The 18,586-nt window shown below is 36.5% G+C and overlaps 1 protein-coding gene across 2 annotated transcripts in view; it reads left to right on the forward strand.

The window, feature by feature from the left end:
- Window positions 1-18,586, forward strand: part of LOC106867637 (carboxylesterase 5A-like) — an 80,480-nt gene that overhangs the window by 33,975 nt on the left and 27,919 nt on the right. Inside the window, exon 1 of one of the 2 annotated variants that reach the window (XM_052965975.1) lies at window positions 11,328-12,899. The exons of the other annotated variant lie outside the window; for it this stretch is intronic. Within the exon in view, the coding sequence (XP_052821935.1) occupies window positions 11,350-12,899 (1,550 nt within the window). The 5' untranslated portion in view covers window positions 11,328-11,349. Of the gene's footprint in view, window positions 1-11,327; window positions 12,900-18,586 lie in introns of those variants that run through there. 2 annotated transcript variants of the gene reach the window in all.

Below are 18,586 nucleotides of genomic sequence, written 5' to 3' on the forward strand. Positions count from 1 at the left end.
TATAACTACTGGTTTATTTACAAATATGTCGATAGGTATACAATGAGAAGGGAAAGAGAAGGTAAGATGCTTTGTAATGAAATTTCAATGGGCTGACCACATCAAATTGAAAAGTAATCCCCCCTCTCTCTCTCTCTCTCTCTCTCTCTCTCTCTCTCTCTATCCTTTCCCCATCCTTTACTTTTTTTCCCTCTTTCTTGATTGTCCTGAAACTTCTCTCTCTCTCTCTATTTTCTCCCACCTCATTGCTTTTCTTCCTCACTTCCCCAACCCGCCCCTCAAACAAAAAACAAAAATATCCTTTCCTCTTCCAAACAAAACAAAAGAAAAAATCATCCGTTTCATAAAAATGAAGAACGAAACGTTCTGTTTTTACATTTTGATTTTGCCGTCAAGAGTTCGATAAATGAACGACAGCGTTAATAAAAGAATAATCCAAAATTCTACCTCTTTTTTCTCAATAGATATTACACGTTCGAATATGCTACAGGCATATTTGAACCTTGAATTTATACACACCACCGCTTAGTGCTCCCACCCCATAATTTGTTTAGTGTGAGCCGCCGGTTAGCGCCGATTAGCTCTACCACTTGTATTAAAAACAGCATAAGAGAAACAATCTCTCTTATCAGCTCGCAGCGCCCCCGTCCGGTTTCTGTGATTGAAGAGGAGATAACCACTCCAAAATGTTTGTATCTCAAGGTCTGGATAGATGGCGCTGCATGCTGATTTTAGGTGTATTTACACCATTTGTCTTCAGCGAGGAATTTTCTCCATACAAAACGTAGGGAATGGCTTGTTTACGAGATTCAACGTGTCACAAGTATTTGAACTGGTAATTGCATTGGATTTATACGCATCACTGCTTAGCCCTCCCACCTCGTAATATATACATATGAATATATATATATGTATTTATATATATGTATTTTACACACTCACTGACTTTTCGTTGTGACTTGCAGCCTTTTCAAAGGTTGCAAGTCGCAACGAAATTTTAGTAAAACTAGATAAGTAAATGAATGGAAATCGGTGAGCGTGTTAAATTAATAAGGCTTTAAAAGAGTATGACTCTCTCCAGACACAATAAAATATGTTTCAACACACGAACTCACATAAAGAATCTTGCAAACCCAATACAAAACCGAAATATATATATATATATATATATATATATATATATATATATATATATATATATATTGATTTATTTGTGTTGAACTGCAACTGCTATATGAGTCATACTTTAGATATGTAAAGTTCGTATCTGATCGGAGGTAACGTATTTCTTGCTGCTCAGATATTTTAAGATGAAATACTTAAATGTTTTGCCATATTCCACACCTGAGAATGATAATTTCCAGGTTATATAATATTTCCTTTTTTTTATTTTTGTCAAGAGGTTTTGTTGACTGTTGTTATTGTGGTTTTGTTGGTTGTTGTTTTTTTTTTTCTCTTGCTATTGTGAAATCTCTATTTTCGTAAAGATAAACAGTATCGGATTTGTAAAAGTATTAATACAATATAAATTTCATTTCCAAGCAGAACAGGAATCAAACAACAACTGTAAAACATATAAAAATATCGTAGTGGATCTATTTTTGGTTTTCGGTCATTAAATCTAACTTGGTGTGTAAATCGGATTAAATCTGTCATGGAAACATCTGCTCTGTGTGTAATCTGTGAGAATATTCTTGAACACCGAGTTAATATTGTCGTTAAATGTGAAATGTGTTTTTTAATATAGAAAGCTGCTTCTCAGAAAGAAGAAATTGAGAAATGAATTTGGTCTGTAAAAGAGAGGTGTTCAAATTTTGTGTGAATACCCGTTATTTTTTTAAATTATGTAAATCTGTACCAACTGACTAACAACCAGAAATTAACCCTAACCCTAACACTTCGTAATGTAGCTATTGAAAAGAACTCGACTTATTAATAATGTTTTGACAATGAACTCAAGTGTGATGCCACAGAATACGCTTCCCGTGCAGAACTGGTTGAAGTTACTGTTGTATCTGCAGAGATTAAGTTCAATGCATCGCAGTGGCACTGTAGGGGATACCTGAGTCGAAGACTTCCTGCTACTCAAACTTACATTCAACGTCATGTAGAGGTCATGGTCTCTACGAGGGCTGCTGTTCAACTGGCCATGCTGATTGTCTTCTTGTAGAAGTCTCCCAGTATGTGTGTACGCTAACAGTAGGGCTACAGAAGAATGCAGTGTAGTATTTGATTAGGTTCCCTAAAAAACCTAACTAAATGCTGCTCTGTATTTTGTCCGGTTTTCTACCGAATTATAACAATATTAATCATTTTCTTCTATACACAGGAAGATACATATTCAGAGATAATTTTAATCAATTAAATTTTAATCAGGGTGAGAATGGTATTTTCTTCTCGCCCTCAGAAAATTGAACGAAAAGGATAACCTCACCTGGATTTGAACCCAGAATGCAATGGGCTGTAACTAAGCACAGCAACACATTTTTCCCAGAAGATCTGACGTTTCTAACTGGCCGCGGCCTTATAATAATGATATCTCATAAAAGTGCCACAATTTTGATGGATATGACTAGTTGACTATGTTGACCTCAGTAGTTGACTGGTATTAATTTTATGCACCAAAGTGAATGAAATGTAAAAATGTCTTCGGCTTAGTTTGAACTCAGAACGCAAAATAACCGAATACGTTCTATTTACAAGACAACAGAGTGTCTGCTTGTAAGGCTGACATAGCTATAAAAATCAATTAGTGATCGACACAGCTTTAAGTTTAGAAAGAGACAGACAGGTCTGGTCATGGCATTTATTGATTACATCAGGTCATGGCAGAGTTGTGAGGCCGCCGTGGATTCTGGAGACATTAGACACGATTATAGTATCAGTAAAAATAAACAGCAGCAGCGACATCAAACATGTCATGAGCAAATAGGAAGACATGTCCTTTGCTGCCTCGCATTAACATCTTTAACCTACAAGCTGAACGAAAACTGGATTCGAATACGAGTGCTATAGAACGGTAATTCAACCATTTTCCTCCTGTATATGGAAGAGCGTTTGTATGCTGCAGATGACAAGTAATAATAACAACAACAGCAATAAAGACTATCACCTATAAAATACGTGTTCGCCAGGGATATGGGCAGGAAATTCGGATTTTCAAAAATGAGAAGGGGGAAATTTATATAAAAAGAAGAAAGTGCAAACTCATGTTAAGATAATGAAACAGAGATAAGAGAGATAAGAGATGTACATCAAAAACAGACGTAGAAATACTTTTAGGAACGAAATAATGGTTTCGACAGACAATAACACACACACACACAAATAACGGAAAAGTTTGGGAAAGAATACTACAGCGACATTATAAGATAAATATTTCAACGACTGCAGCAGTCACCAATACACAAGCTGTTGGAGTAATTAACTTTAGTTTTGTTCTCAACTGGAATAAAATTGGTTTAAATTAATTTATTGCTGGTTCAGATGGAGAAATACTAAAATTACGAAAGGAAGCAACAATAATAATAACTGTTTCAAATTCAGGCGCATTACCGGTAATACTCGCGGGGCAGGAGTCGATAAGATTGACCTCAGTACCTGACTTTATTTTATTGATTTTGAACGGAAGAAACGCAAAACGGACCACGGTCGTATTTGAACTCAGAACGTAATGATTCTGATGAAGAGCTACGAAGCATTTTATTCCAACGCGTTAACGGTTTTACCAGCTCACCACCACCGCCACTTCATAATAATAATCCTTTTTACTATAGGCACACGGCCTGAAATTAGTGGGGAGGGGGATGAGTCGATTACATCGAGTTCAGTACTCCACTGGTACTTAATTAATCGACATCGACCGGACGAACTGCTAAGTCGACCTCAGCGGAACTCAGAACGTAGCGACGGACGAAATGCTGCTAACGTTTCGGTCAGCACGCCGCCTTAATAATAATAATAATAATAATAATAATAATAATAATAACAACAACAACAATAATAATCTGCTCAATATCACAGATTTGCTTTGTCAGTTGCTTGACCTTAACCAGTTGAGCATGTCCCTTGGTGGCGGACGGTATGTACATCTTTGATCGCTATCAGAAATAGTTGAGGAGCATCATAGTCATGTATTGAGAGGAATTCTTTGGGGTTTGAATTATTTTAGATTCGTTAGCAACAAATATGCCTGCATTTCCCTAAACTTTAGAATTGTCCTTCTTTGTATACAGAAAATATTTCATTTCGTATACAGACACATATTTTGGTTTAACCTATGTAGACATCTTGCTACAATAGTTTCAGACTTCGATGTACATCTCAACTTCATTGCAACTGAATAGTATCGGCTTCACCTCACTTGTTTTTTGTAATAAAGTGCAATTCATATAAAACACTGTTAAGCCTGTAGTGAAGTGGAGAGAGGTTTTATAATAAATCGTCACAAATGTTTGTGACAAGAATATGATAAACTAGTTTAACTAGAGATAAAGTTCATACGAAATTGTTGTTGGCTTCTCCAGCTTCTAATCTCATGGTAACTTGATCACTGCTTCATGGGACCTTAAATAATTATACTCTGATAACCCTTCTCTTGTCAGAGCTACAATCCATAACAAATTTAGAGCAATGATAATTATGGCAATTGTTGCTCCTACAACTGGTCTGTTTCTACCGGTGTTGCTGTTTCTGTTGTTATTGAATAGTTGTCATGATGTGGTGGTCCTTTATTCCTTATCATTTATAACATTTCTGCTATTCGTAGAGCGCTCGTTAATATTTACTGGTGTCTGTAACGTTACATTATATTTATAATACTTGAGCTACTTCAATTATAGCATTTCTTTTGTCCATTTTGTGTGCTACAATTTATTTTATAATCTTCTCCTGATCTACCTTCATGTTAAGACTGCCAGAATTAGCTGTATTTAATAGGCACGGTTTGACATTTGAAGCTAAACTACGTATGACAATGCAACCAAATGTGCATGCGTAATCTCTCGCTGGCAGACTTTGGAATATAATGTTGTAGCAATAGAATTATTCCATTTATACATTATTCTTCAAGCAAAAACATTCAACAGGGTAAAAACCGGAATACGGAACAAACCAAACCACCATGTCTCTGTCTGCCCGATGTCAGTCTAGGCAGGGTGTGTGCTTTCCCTGACTGGAAACAAAGGGAGCATCGTTAAATTGCAAGAGGAAAGGAAAATAAACTTACACAGGGACAGATCACGGAGAATGACTGGGTTGCTATGCTATATAGAAATATAGCCACCCACAGGAAGACGTCGGTGAAAGGCAAACGATTGGACACTGGTGTCAGCGACCACTAGGATGAGAAGTAAGTGAAGGAGTAGTCCAAGCAATGGCTTGGACGTCAACATCAGCAACAAATCAACTACAGTTCTTGGAGTAATGAGTAACGTGACAGTAAGTCTGAAATAAATATAGAATAGCTTTGAATAAACTTGGAGGAGTATGCGGCGAAAATTAATATGAGAGCGACAACACACCCAACAATGGTCTAATATACAATTCCTGACCCACTTCAACACCATATAATGGTTGTGAGAGTAACGTCCGAAAACATGTTTCTTATCTGTCTAAAGAATTCGAGCCGTCTTGTATCCGCTGAGGCATGGACAGTCGTTTGTCTGAGGGCACCACTTTTACTCTCGGTCAAGTCGAGAATCACCGAATTACCGTTTGAATCATGGGAGATTGCACGTATGATGTGGCCTAAGAATTTCTGAAAGAACACAGCCACCTCATCGTTCAACTATGACAAACCATGAGATGACTACATCTTGTATTCAGAAAAAATGCTTGTGTTCTAGTGATGCTGGGTTCTCTAACCTCTCTCTATCCTATGTGTAGCGTCCATTCAATTATAAACTTGCTTTCAAGCTGTCCCCACGCCGCGCATATTTCTACCCCTCAATATGAGGGTCGGGTCTCTCTCACCTGCGTCCTGGAGGCAGACGGACGCTTAATTCGGTTCCTTTTTAGTTAAGAGAGAGGTTTTGAAAACAGTTTGCAAAGGATTTTTATTCTTTCTTTTATTTGTTTCAGTCATTTCATGATCGATAAAATAAGTACGGATTGAGCAATGGGGTCAATGTAATCGACTCACACCCTCGCGCGAAATTGCGGGCCTTGTGCCCAAAATTTGAAATTATAGTATTAGTTACTGTATTATTTCTGTGGACATGACATCCGACTCTGCTGTATTTCAGTTTAAAAAAGATTGAATACATTAGATGTTCCATTCACGCCAGTAAACCTCTTCACTGTAGACTCTAATTACGACGTTCAGCGATTAACTCCGAAATATATGAATACAAGCAATTTAGAATTATATTAATAGAGACATATTTATACCGACCTTGACGAAGAATATACTCTTCTATTCTTGGCACAAAGCCCGAAATTTGGGGGGATGATGTCAGTCGATTAGATTGACTCAAGTACGCAACTGGTACTTAATTCACTGAACCTGAAAGCATGAAAGGCAAAGTCCACCTCGGCGGAATTTGAACTCAAAACGAAGAGACAGACGAAATACCGCTAAGCATTTCGCCCGGCGTGCTAACACTTCTGCAAGCTCACCAACTTACAGAGGAAGAAGAATATAAGATCATATGGTGAAGGGTTGATTGCACTGGTGGAACAGAGAAGATAATTGGTCGCAGCGTTTAGGTTTCTCCATTTGTAATCTGTGTTCAAATCTAGAATGCGCCACGTTCAAATTTGCATTTTATTCTTCCGATGTGGTGGTGGGATAAAATTAGTAGCTGTCAAGTACTGGGACGAATTTAATATTCATATCGACATCTTCGCTATGAATGGAATTATATTAAATGACTAAGTCGACAAAAAAGGTTTATGTTTCATGAAATAAATCTGTTGACATTAAACGACTCTTCATATTATAACAGAAAAAAATACGAGTCTTTTCGAGAGAACAAGTGAAACAGTTGTTTGTAATAAAATTTCTTTTCACGTAGTTTTATTTCATCGAATTCATTAGTGACTTGAATAAGATTGAATATGTTAAAACTTTTAAATAATAGTGAAATACAGCTTCAGAGGAGATTGCTAACTCAGATAGGCAACGACAAGACAATGGTATGAATAATTATAAGGTGCGTGTACGATCTCCTCCCAGAGTGACACAGGCATGACTACAAGAAATTAGATTTTCAGTCTCTACGATCTTGCCATAGATAACAATATACTCTATTAATATTCCCTTCGTTGAATGAGCTTCTTTATAACATTGTTTGGTAGAAAAAAAGAACATACCGAACATACAATGATTAATAAAATAGACTATAATAGAAATGCCTTATGAATTAATGAGATTAGCAATCAGGAAATGTCAATAATTAAAATGGAAAATGAATGGATTGCTACTCACCAAATGGTTAGCGCTTATGATCGATAGTTCTATATTTCAATTAGATATTACACTATACTCTTGTTCAATTTCCTTAAACAATTCATTTAAGACCATACCTATATATAACGTATATACATACATGCATATACATATGTATACACATTATATATGCACCAAAATTTGAAGCCAATATATATATATATATATATATACACATATATATATATTGAAGTCTGTGAGAACTACTTAATACAATTTCTGAATTGAAAAGGTGATTTTATAAAAATAATTTTCAAAAAATGTTATCAAATCTTTTATGAGGATGTTACTAACATTTTATGGAAGATTTTTCTAGTGTGTGACCGATTTCATTTAGCCTTACATATATATGTTGGTCTCAAATTCTGGCATAAGGCCAGGAATTTCGGGGTGGGAATGTAATTTGATTACATTGTCCCCCAATTCTCAGCTGGTACTTATTTCCTCGATTCCCAATGGATGTAAGTCAAAGTCGACTTCGGCGAAATTCGAACTCAGAATAATCGACGAAAGTATTGGATGGTGTTATACATCGATGGTCACAATGCACATTGCATCATTTTGGCTTTCAAATGTTACCACAGCGTTGGCTAGGCGAGCAGGCCAACATCCATCCTTGATCGGGGGGGAGTCCATCGCAGGTGTACACATTTACAGGTGTGTGAACTGGACTAGCGTGACATGCAGTGTTTTGGTCAAGAAATGACGTAATAGAACCCACGATCTGGCGATCGTGAGTGAAACACCCTAAGCACTAGGCCACCCGCCCATGTATGTGTGTGTGTGTGTGTGTCTCCATATATATATATATATATATATATATATATATATATATATATATATATATATATATATATATATATATATATATATATATATATTACTTCGTATCTAAGTTTATTACACACATAACACACAGTCTCACACTCTCACACACACACACTCTCTTTCTTTCTCTCTCTGCCAATTAAAGTGACTACGGATAAAGTTGTTTCGCAGTTGTATGTAACCAGTTCTAGATCTACATTGTCGGTAAAACTATATTTCTTTATTGTCAATGGAGTTGTTAATGCACCAAACGAACTGAATGTTTCTGGTTTGAGGTGACATGTTGACATGAAAGTTGAAATAGAACATTTATTACCATCAACAAAGGAAGTTAAATACCAAAACAATACTGACATCTCAGGTAAATAAGGACATATTATTTGCTAGACATAATACTAACTGCAAGCTTGTCTCTCACGTTTTTATTTTATGTTCGTACATTGCGAATCAACGAAATATCTCGAGGGAAGATTTCTAACTGGCTTTTCACTTTTTCGCATTTGTTTGTTTGTTTGTTTTATTCTCATATCTCTCTTTAACAAAAACAGCGGGAGCAGCAACGACTACTATAATTGTTGTTGTTGATGTTGTTGCTGCCGCTGCTGCTTTACCTCTGAGAGCTTTCGGTCTTACGTTGGTTGAATCTGTGAGAGCGGACAGCAACCTGTTGTCAGAGGGGTCACAGGGTCCCTTTGGCCATTTCATTCACGCACAACAGATTAGACTGTTTGAGAGGACACACATTTACGAGACCCAATATACCTGTCGTGACTGCCCGTCAGATAAAGGTACACCAGGCGCATGCATCCCACACAACCATTTTCGCACGAGATAGTGACCTCATATGAAGATAAGTAGTTCATGACCTTGCAGGTGGGGGCCCAGTTACAGTTTTCTTCGGGTTGAGTAACCCCTCCGCTCAAAAGGTCTCTGAAAGATTACTTAAGGATGATGAAAGGAACATTCGTATTTCCAGGGGTAAATTATATAAACCCCAACGTCTTCCTCTCAACACATGGCTAAGATGATCCCCAAAATATACATCATTATTATTTGTGTCCTCTCAAACAAAATACAAATACCTGAAAATAGAGGTAACTCGAATGTGGAGTCTAAAACCAGAAACTATTTCTATCATAGTAGGCTCATTAGGTATAATAAGAAAACATTCAGAGAAATACATAAGAAAAACACCATGACTAACAAGTATATATAACAGAAAAAATAACGCTACTAGGCACTGCACACATCCTACATAAAACACTTTCAATACAGTCAAAATGAAGATATCACAACAGACGGCAGCACATACCCAAGGCACATAGAGCTGTGCTTGGTAGTGCAGTGAAAGCGTGTGATAAAAATAAGACTGCTGAATAATAATAACAACAATAATCATGCTTTCTTTATTAATCACATCGGGTTCACAAAAAGCATTTGGGAATGGTAGAGTAGAATGCAATCTGGAGTCACATAAGTGATGTACAAAAAGCAGAAACTACAAAAGTATGCATTTTTAACAATGCCTAAGTTCCGAAAGGAGGGAGGCTTCCTAGGGCTGCTCATGGAAAACCCACAAGTCTATGGAGGCCCTGACCACTAGGGCAAATCCCGTCTCCACATCATCTACAGGTACAGGCTTGCCATATTCACCCGCCTTTTAACAAAATTGCGAGGAGCCAACACTTCTCTCTACCCCCACTTCCTTTTATAACTGAAACTAGATAATATTTATGAGCGCTTGGCTAAATAGAAGTGTATCTGTCTTCATCTCTTTCAATCTGGCCCACGACACAACGTCTTTTGCTTAGGCCACCACACAAAACTACCTGCCTTTCCGGGTCAAACGAAGGCGGTTGGACGATCTTCAGAATGGATTCAGCCGATAGCTAGATCCACTCGATAACTCACAGCAGGTTCGACATAAACCCACAAGTCAACAATGCTCAGGTACTGGATGAGAACGTGCAAAACAGTTTCTTCACTCAGCGCATGTCTCGGGCAAGCTCGTCTGATGGCACTTATATGTCTGTAGACTTTATCCCGAACGTGCAATGTTCCTTGGCAGAACTGCTAGGCCAAGGATTTCAGGAAATTATCCATAGGTTCCAGTCCGAAAGTTCTCCGGAACAGACCAGTCATTTTTTTTTTTTTTGTAAACGCCCAGAGTCTTCCCGTGAACGTCGTTTTACTTTGCGCCGCTAACCCTCTATAGAACACCTGAAAGGAATTTCCACCAACCGCATTGTCCTACGTTTTGGAGGGAGAGGGATTGTGAACCCCGTTGCCCAATTGCTACTTATTTCATAGACCCTTAAAGGATGGTAGGCAAAGCTGATCGGGCGAAATTTGAACTCAGGACTTAGACGAAATGCCGCTAAAGGTTTTGCCCAGCTTTCTAACGATACGGCCTGCTCACCGCTGACAAATGATGTTGGTGATATAATTAGACTTTGAAGCTCCTTACTCCTGCACCGAAACACCAATGCAACTATATCAGGGTAACATTATTTAAATCCAAGATAAACCATATAAAACTATGACAATTAGCAATAGAGAAATATAAGTAAATGAATGAGAAGACCGCGACTTGAGTATAGTCTTAACGATTGAGATGCGGCTGTAAACGTCAGATATATCGTTAAGTAATAATAATAATTAATAATAATATATTCAATGAACAGTGTCAATCTATATCTCGTATCGCGCTCTTCTTTCTGCGTATTTATTATTTGGTGGTGAGCTGGTACAACAAACTTGATGGATTCCAGAGGAAAAGTATTAACTGGGTGCTGGCATTAAAAAACATTTCTGAATGACTACATTTAGAGTGTAACATAGATTAACAACCACACAGTAAACTAAACAGTGAGTGCAGTTATATCAATTTTGTTTAATATTTAGCTCCTTTGTTTATATTTCTCTATCAGCCCTTATCTCATCTGACCTCTACTGTCATCATTGACACTCTTCTGAGTCGTGATTGTTTTTCAAACTCACTTCCCGCTTTCACATATTTCCTTCTTTCAAAACAATATTCTGATTGAGCCAAAATATAACAGTAATTCAGCATGGTTTTAGTTCGTCTGCTGACTGGCTGCTTCAACAATGCCAGTGTCCACCTATCTATAGTTATTATTTACATACTGTTTGGCATTCACTGGAACTTTCGCTGCTGTCAAGCAGCTGATACATTCGTCCGCACCACAAATGGATACATTAGAGGAATTTACAATACCTCCACAAATGTCACAGAATTCCGAGCGATTCCTTACGCCAAGAAACCAATCGGTAAATTACGTTTTGTCCCTCCAGTTCTTGCTGAATCTTGGACTGGAGTTTATGATGCCACAAAATATTCTGCAGCTTGCATGCAACGAACACATTCTGATCCCAACAGTAGACCAGAAATAATGTCAGAAGATTGCCTCTATTTAAACCTATACATACCTGGTATGGTCACCTCCCAGTCTACGAACTTAACATCGTTGTCAGAGAAACCAGTTATGATTTGGATTCACAGCGGCGGTTTTATGTTTGGACAGGTTCACACTATAGACTTTACGTTTCTTTGCCGCCAAAGCAATATTATTATAGCGGCTATGGCCTATAGATTAGACATATTTGGATTTTTGAGCTTTCACAACAAACTGTTGCCGGGAAATGCAGGTCTATTAGATCAGAACATGGCCATTAATTGGGTAAAGGATAATATCGAACGGTTTGGAGGAGATCCGTCTAAAATAACACTGTATGGAGAATCTTCTGGGGCATCTAGTATATTTTATCATATAGCAAGTCCACACACCGAGGGTCTATTTCAACGAGCAATCATCGGAAGTGGTTCTTTCATTCAAGGTAAAGACCAGCATAAAGTAATTCTCAAAGCTCTTACCATGGTTGACTGTGCAAAAATACCTGTTCTGAAGATCGCAGATTTTGGGACATTAACAACACAACAAAATATGGTTTTATTGGACTGTCTCCAGAACCAAACTACAGAGCGACTCGTCAACATTACTCAGACGTTTCCCAAATATACATTTGTTCCAGTTGTGGATAATAATTATGTACCCCACAAATTAAGATATACATTTCACCACAATACTAAACAGAAAAGAAATATTCACTGTTTTGTTGGAATAAACAAAGATGGCTTCCCTGTAAAATTTACAAAAAATATTAACAGTCGACAATTGTTCGACAGGAGTCTCAAGTCATTGAATAAAATGCGTTCACTTGAAGACCATGTTATAATTAATGATGACAACCTATTTCAAACTAGAAGCTCTAACATCTACGTAAAAGCGGCGGTTCTATCCAAATATCTCCCAGAAGATGATTCTTATAGAAGGGGACTGCTGAATGCCTACAATGGAAAATACTCTACTTTAATCCAAAGATTATTACCCAAATTAACTGAGTCACAGGTATATTTCTATTATTTTACTCCGAGACCATCGTTTGCACGAAAAGATCCAATCATGGCGGCTTCATATACAGACGAACTTCCATTTGTTTTCGGTAATGCCGTCACAGATGATAGATTAAACGCAACAAAAGACGAAAAGAAACTAAGCCTTGACATAATGAACGCCTGGGGAACTTTTGTTTCTTTTGGGTGAGTAAGATATCTTTGTATTTCCGAATGTTTTGCTTTTATGCCGAGACTCCGAAATCTTGTCGTTAAGGTTGTGAAGCGAACTTCTTACCTACACCGCCCCGCCAGCGCTTTCGTATTTATGCTTTCCTCAATTCCCCAACGCACTTGCACATTACTAAATACCAATGTGGACCTTTACTATTTTACTTTTTTCCAGTCATTTGACTGTATCCATGCTGGAGCACCGCCTTTAGTCGAGCAAATCGACCCCAGGACTTATTCTTTGTAAGCCTAGTACCTATTCTATCGGTATATTTTGCCGAACCGCTACGTAAAGACAACAGAATCGGTTGTCAAGCGATGTTGGGGGGACAAACACAGACACACAAACACACACACACACACACACACACACACACACACACACATATATATATATATATATATATACATATATACGACGGGCTTCTTTCAGTTTCCGTCTACCAAATCTACTCACAAGGCTTTGGTTGGCCCTGAGACTATATTTGAAGACACTTACCCAAGGTACCACGCAGTGGGACTGAACCCGGAACCATGTGGTTGGTAGGCAAGCTACTTACCATACAGCCACTCCTACGCCTCATATTATTCTGTTATTGTTGTTAATATACTATAAGAGCAAAGTTTTACATGTATCAGAATTCACGTTAAAGTAGGATGAGGAATTCAGAAAATATAACACTGAGGTTTAGACTTCGCTCTGCTGTCATAGGTTTGATTCCCACATCCATGTATATATATATATATATCTTACAATATCATTACAATATCATAGATCAGGAGAAGACCATACACTATAAATATATATATATATCTGTGTGTGTGTGTGTGTGTGTGTGTGTGTGTGTAAATATATATATATATATATATGTGCGTGTGTGCGTGTGCATGTATATATGTATGTATGAATATATGCCCGGGCATATATATATATACATACATATATGTTTGGGCATATGGCGTAGTGGTTAAGAGCGCGGGCTACAAACTCCAACATTCCGAGTTCCATTCCAATCAGTGACCTGAATAATAATAATAATAATAATAATAATAATAATAATAATAATAATAATAATAATAATAATAATAATGGTGATGGGAAGTGAAAGAGGAGAAAGTGAATGATGTATGAAATGGACGTGTGTGTATGTGTGTGTATGAGAGAAAGAGAGAGCGTGCGTGTGTGAAGTGGTGTGTTGTCATGTATACGTACATACATAAATACATATGCATACGTCTTGTTTATATGTACGTGTGTGAGACAGACAGAGAGAGAGAGTGATGTCTAAGTAGCACTCACTCTCTCTCTCTCTCTCTCTCTCTCTCTCGCACACAAACACACACATACACGTCCATTTCATATACACATACATACATCTTTCACATTCTCCTCGCTTTCATTTTCAAACAAAAGTGAATAAATAAAAAATATTTCACAGAAATTAACGAACAATAATATTGTCCCATATCATCGAATTTGGACAGTTCTGAGAGGCAAGACGAAAGAATGCTATGTGTATGATGTGTGTATATGTATTATAGTATTCCGATGGAAATTGAAGTCTGAGAAGCATATACCACTGCATCTGAAACCAAATGGGATGGTCATAGCCGGAACACCTTTTTTCATTGGTGTTGGTATGAGGAAACCAACAGCATTTAGCAAGCAGTCTTTCTATACCCGAGTCCCTCTGCCCAACAATACCTCCTGTTTTTACCCCCACTATGTTACATCTAACGACCGCTCAAACCATTCTACCCACATTTACAAACGTTTATACATTATTTCATGCCAACCGGTATTTTGCTAGCCACTGTGGGCCTTTTACAGGTAACTTCCATCTCATCAATGTGGTGGAGAGTGGTGTATTAGAAAGAGATGTGCTCGTCCCTCCTTCCTGTTGATTAGTTGTTGAAATATATGCAAACATAGAGTGCTAAACGTTGTTTTAAAGGGTGCGTATTGCCCTTTATACTTTAACAATCATTGGTAATACATGGAAATATTGCATGCGCACGATAATTATCATTTGACTTTTACCAAACAATTTCTTGTAGTTATCTAAAATGATGAAAGAAATACAAAAGGCTCGAAAGAAATATATTTATTACGTTAAAGTATAATTAAATAAGACAAGTTTCTCATTTGTATATTTCCAATAAATACATGTTATTTTTCAACATTTTATCACCACGGTCTCAATCTTTTCCATCGAAAACCTATCTCTGCCAATTTTCTTTTTTTAAAGTGAGTATTTTATGCAGAAAGTTATAAGACACTCATATTGAACCCATTAACTCCCCCCCTCTCTCTCTCTCACTCTCTCTCTCTCTATATATATATTTATCTCTCCCTCCCTTTCTCTCTTTTATACACTTCCACCCTCTCGTTATATATACACATACATATATATGTGCGCGCGTGTGTGTGTGTGTATCATTTAATGTACCCAGTATAAAGATAGAGCTACTAATAGTTTCTTGCTTTGGAGGCACAATGCGGGTAATAAAAACCTGCCTAGACAGATGTCTCCAAAGCAAGTATCTATTAATTGCACATATTTAAATAGTGTGCACATTAAATGACATTTATGGCTCATTGGTTGGAGTATATTTTGTTGATCTTGCGTGTATGCATTTGTCTGTGTACTTGTACGAGGTGTTGCTGAAAATTTCCATTTTGTATTAGAGACTGATGTCTTTCTACAGAGACTACTAGAACCCGTAAATACCATCTACATATCTCCATTAGGGAGTTCCTTCGGTCCTTTATTCACAGGATTTCAACCGTCAACTATCAATCCCTTTCCCCTTTATGCTTTATTTAGCTAACCTACTCGTATTTAAAGTGAGTACAAATCTTCTCTCCGAGCGTATATCACATTTTATCGTTTCTTTAATGTGGCAGCAATATACTCCATTGGATGTGTCACTCCTCTCGTGAAAAACTCGCCATGGGCCGAAGATTTGTGTACCGTAACTGATTTTAAGAGAGTGAGACGAAAACAAAAGAATCGAACCCAGAACTTGGCTGGTAATTTATTTATCGATCGCGACAAATTTGAGCTTAGAAGTATTTAAACTGAGAACACAAAGAACGATAGTGATTAACGAAAAGGTTGTAGTGGAAACGATTCTGCCACTGGATCGCCTTGCAAACTAAACGCCACTCTGAAAGGAAATCATATCTAACGCAAAGTTTATCTGTTTTAATGGCGAGACTGGAACGCCCGATGTGATTCTTCTTTATCATTGTGGTGTATTTTATTATGAAGTAAATTCAAGGACAAACAGAAGCCACAGCAGTTTATTTCGTTTCACACCGATGTCTCTAAAAGCTCTACAATTGATTATAGTCGATCGGAGTGGTAGAGTAAATTTTGCAATTTTCATAGATACACAAATGCAAATGAGCCAAGTGAGATTGCTTCCTGTATGATCTGTCTGTGTATTGTTTAACTTTGTACTTGTTTGGAACCATACCAATATTGACTAATCAGAGCTATCAAAGCATCCTAGCTGCGACCATTCCAATGTTTTAAGAGGTGTTTACGATTATGCTGTGTTTTCCAAAATTAAAATGGTAGTATGTTTCTTTTAAGGAAATGTAGCTGCTATTTTTAGCAATCTATCGCCGGCAACGCCAAGGTTCCATCGTTGTTTCCTTGGTATTGTGATTCCTGCTATTATTTGAATTACTACACATTGAGGTATTTCGTTTAATTTTAGTAATGGGTGTTCTTGTCGGGTAAAACAGAAGTAATTTTGTTTCTTCTGAATTAAGTTTCTAATCCTACATGTATTTGTTTTACTTTTAATCTTGGAGGACGTTTTAAGCACGAAATTTAATTTTAAGAATGTTTTTCATGGAATACTTTGTGGCATGTTATGAAAGTATCTCCGTCTCCAATCACTCTGGTTATGAAATATTCTTCGTGTTTTTTGCAGAATCTGGCATGTCTATGAACAATAGAAGGCCACAGATACTATTTTCTAACAAGGATGCTTTTCATTTCATGGTCGACCGTTTGCAAGATTTTGACATGCTATTATGTTCTCATTTCTAAGAACTCAATTTCCGTTTTGAAATTTTCTAACGAAAGTTGCTTTCGCCAAATTATTTCTTTAGTATGAAATATTTGGAGTAATACTAGTGTTGGCAGCCATTCTTTCACGTCTTTTTTTTTTTTTCGCGTTTTCGATGCAATCCAAAGTTTGTTTTTATTTTTATCTATTTATATCTTTCGAATAATTTTCTTCTAGAAAGCTGTGATACCAAATTTTGTTTTCTCTCACTTGATATGTTGTAAAATTTTAGCTCATTCTCTTGGAGGATATTATTAAATCTTTGTGAAGATTTTAGATAACGTAGACTATTTTTTTTTATTCAGCGTCGTTTTATGAAACGTCGTTTACGATATTTTGTCTTTAGAGAAACAGACATAGTTTCAGTTCCTTCAATGTTGTGATTATCTTCGATATTCCGATTCCAATTAACTTTATTTCCATTTTGATTTGCTATAAACATGAATATTCTGTCTTCAGGATTGTTTTGTTGAAAAACAAGACCATCTTCAACATTTTGGGTTATTCTTCGTGTTTTTCCAGTTTTTTTCTTTTTGTATGTCTATGATCAATGAAAGGATATTGATACTTTTTGTGCGAAGAATGATTTTGTATTTTATTTTATTTAATGATTGACCCTTTCCAAATTTTGGCATGCTCTTAAGTTCTTCAGAAGCTAATTTCCATTTTGAAATTTTCTAACGAAATGAAGTTATTAAAACGCATTCATTTTCAATAATAATATGTTTATAACGTGAAACTTTTAAAGATGAAAAATATACTATCTCGAGATTTTCAATGTAAAGGATGAAAATAGAAAATTTCACAAAGTTTATCGAGCATACGATTACATGCAATCCAACCGTGACCATTACAACATTTGACTTAGTTATAGCTTATCCACAAGGATATCGTCAATCTAACCGTCTTTTGTAGGTTATGATTTGTAAACTTTACGTATAATAGAATTTTTGGCAGCAGAAGCAGATTTTCAAATTGTCAGGAGATACAAGAGGAAAATTTCTGGCGAATCCTGACCATTATCTCCTGATAAGAAGCAACATTAATGAACACCAAGCAAATATCAACGCCTGACCAAATTAATAATTGCTAAAATCGCGTGGACGATATTAGTGAAAATTATGTTTCGCACCCAATAAAGCTAATATATTTCAAAACATCTTTCTAACCATAAAAATATGAATATTGAAAAGATAACGGGAATAATTAAAATAATCAAAGACACATCTGGTTAACTTTTCAATTCTTTAAAACCATTACTATTCAGGATTTACAACTGTACCTATGTATATATGTATGAATGTGTGTATCTAAATGTTTATAAAAGAAGACATGTACATAAAAGTGTGCTTTTAATGTATCTGTGAGTGTGTACACGTGTATGCGTATATATAAAGAAAACAAGACAAGATGGATTGAAAATATTGACATATAAAGTCTTTATACAAGCTTCATTGACAATCACAAAATGATTCCCGAAGACTAAACTTACGTGAATTTATAAACCATAACTTCATTAGAGTTTCGTAAAATAATGAAATTATTCATTCATTAATATATATATATATATATATATA

Source organism: Octopus bimaculoides, chromosome 3, assembly GCF_001194135.2.
Source record: "Octopus bimaculoides isolate UCB-OBI-ISO-001 chromosome 3, ASM119413v2, whole genome shotgun sequence".
In the NCBI taxonomy this organism is placed as follows: Eukaryota; Metazoa; Mollusca; class Cephalopoda; order Octopoda; family Octopodidae; genus Octopus; species Octopus bimaculoides.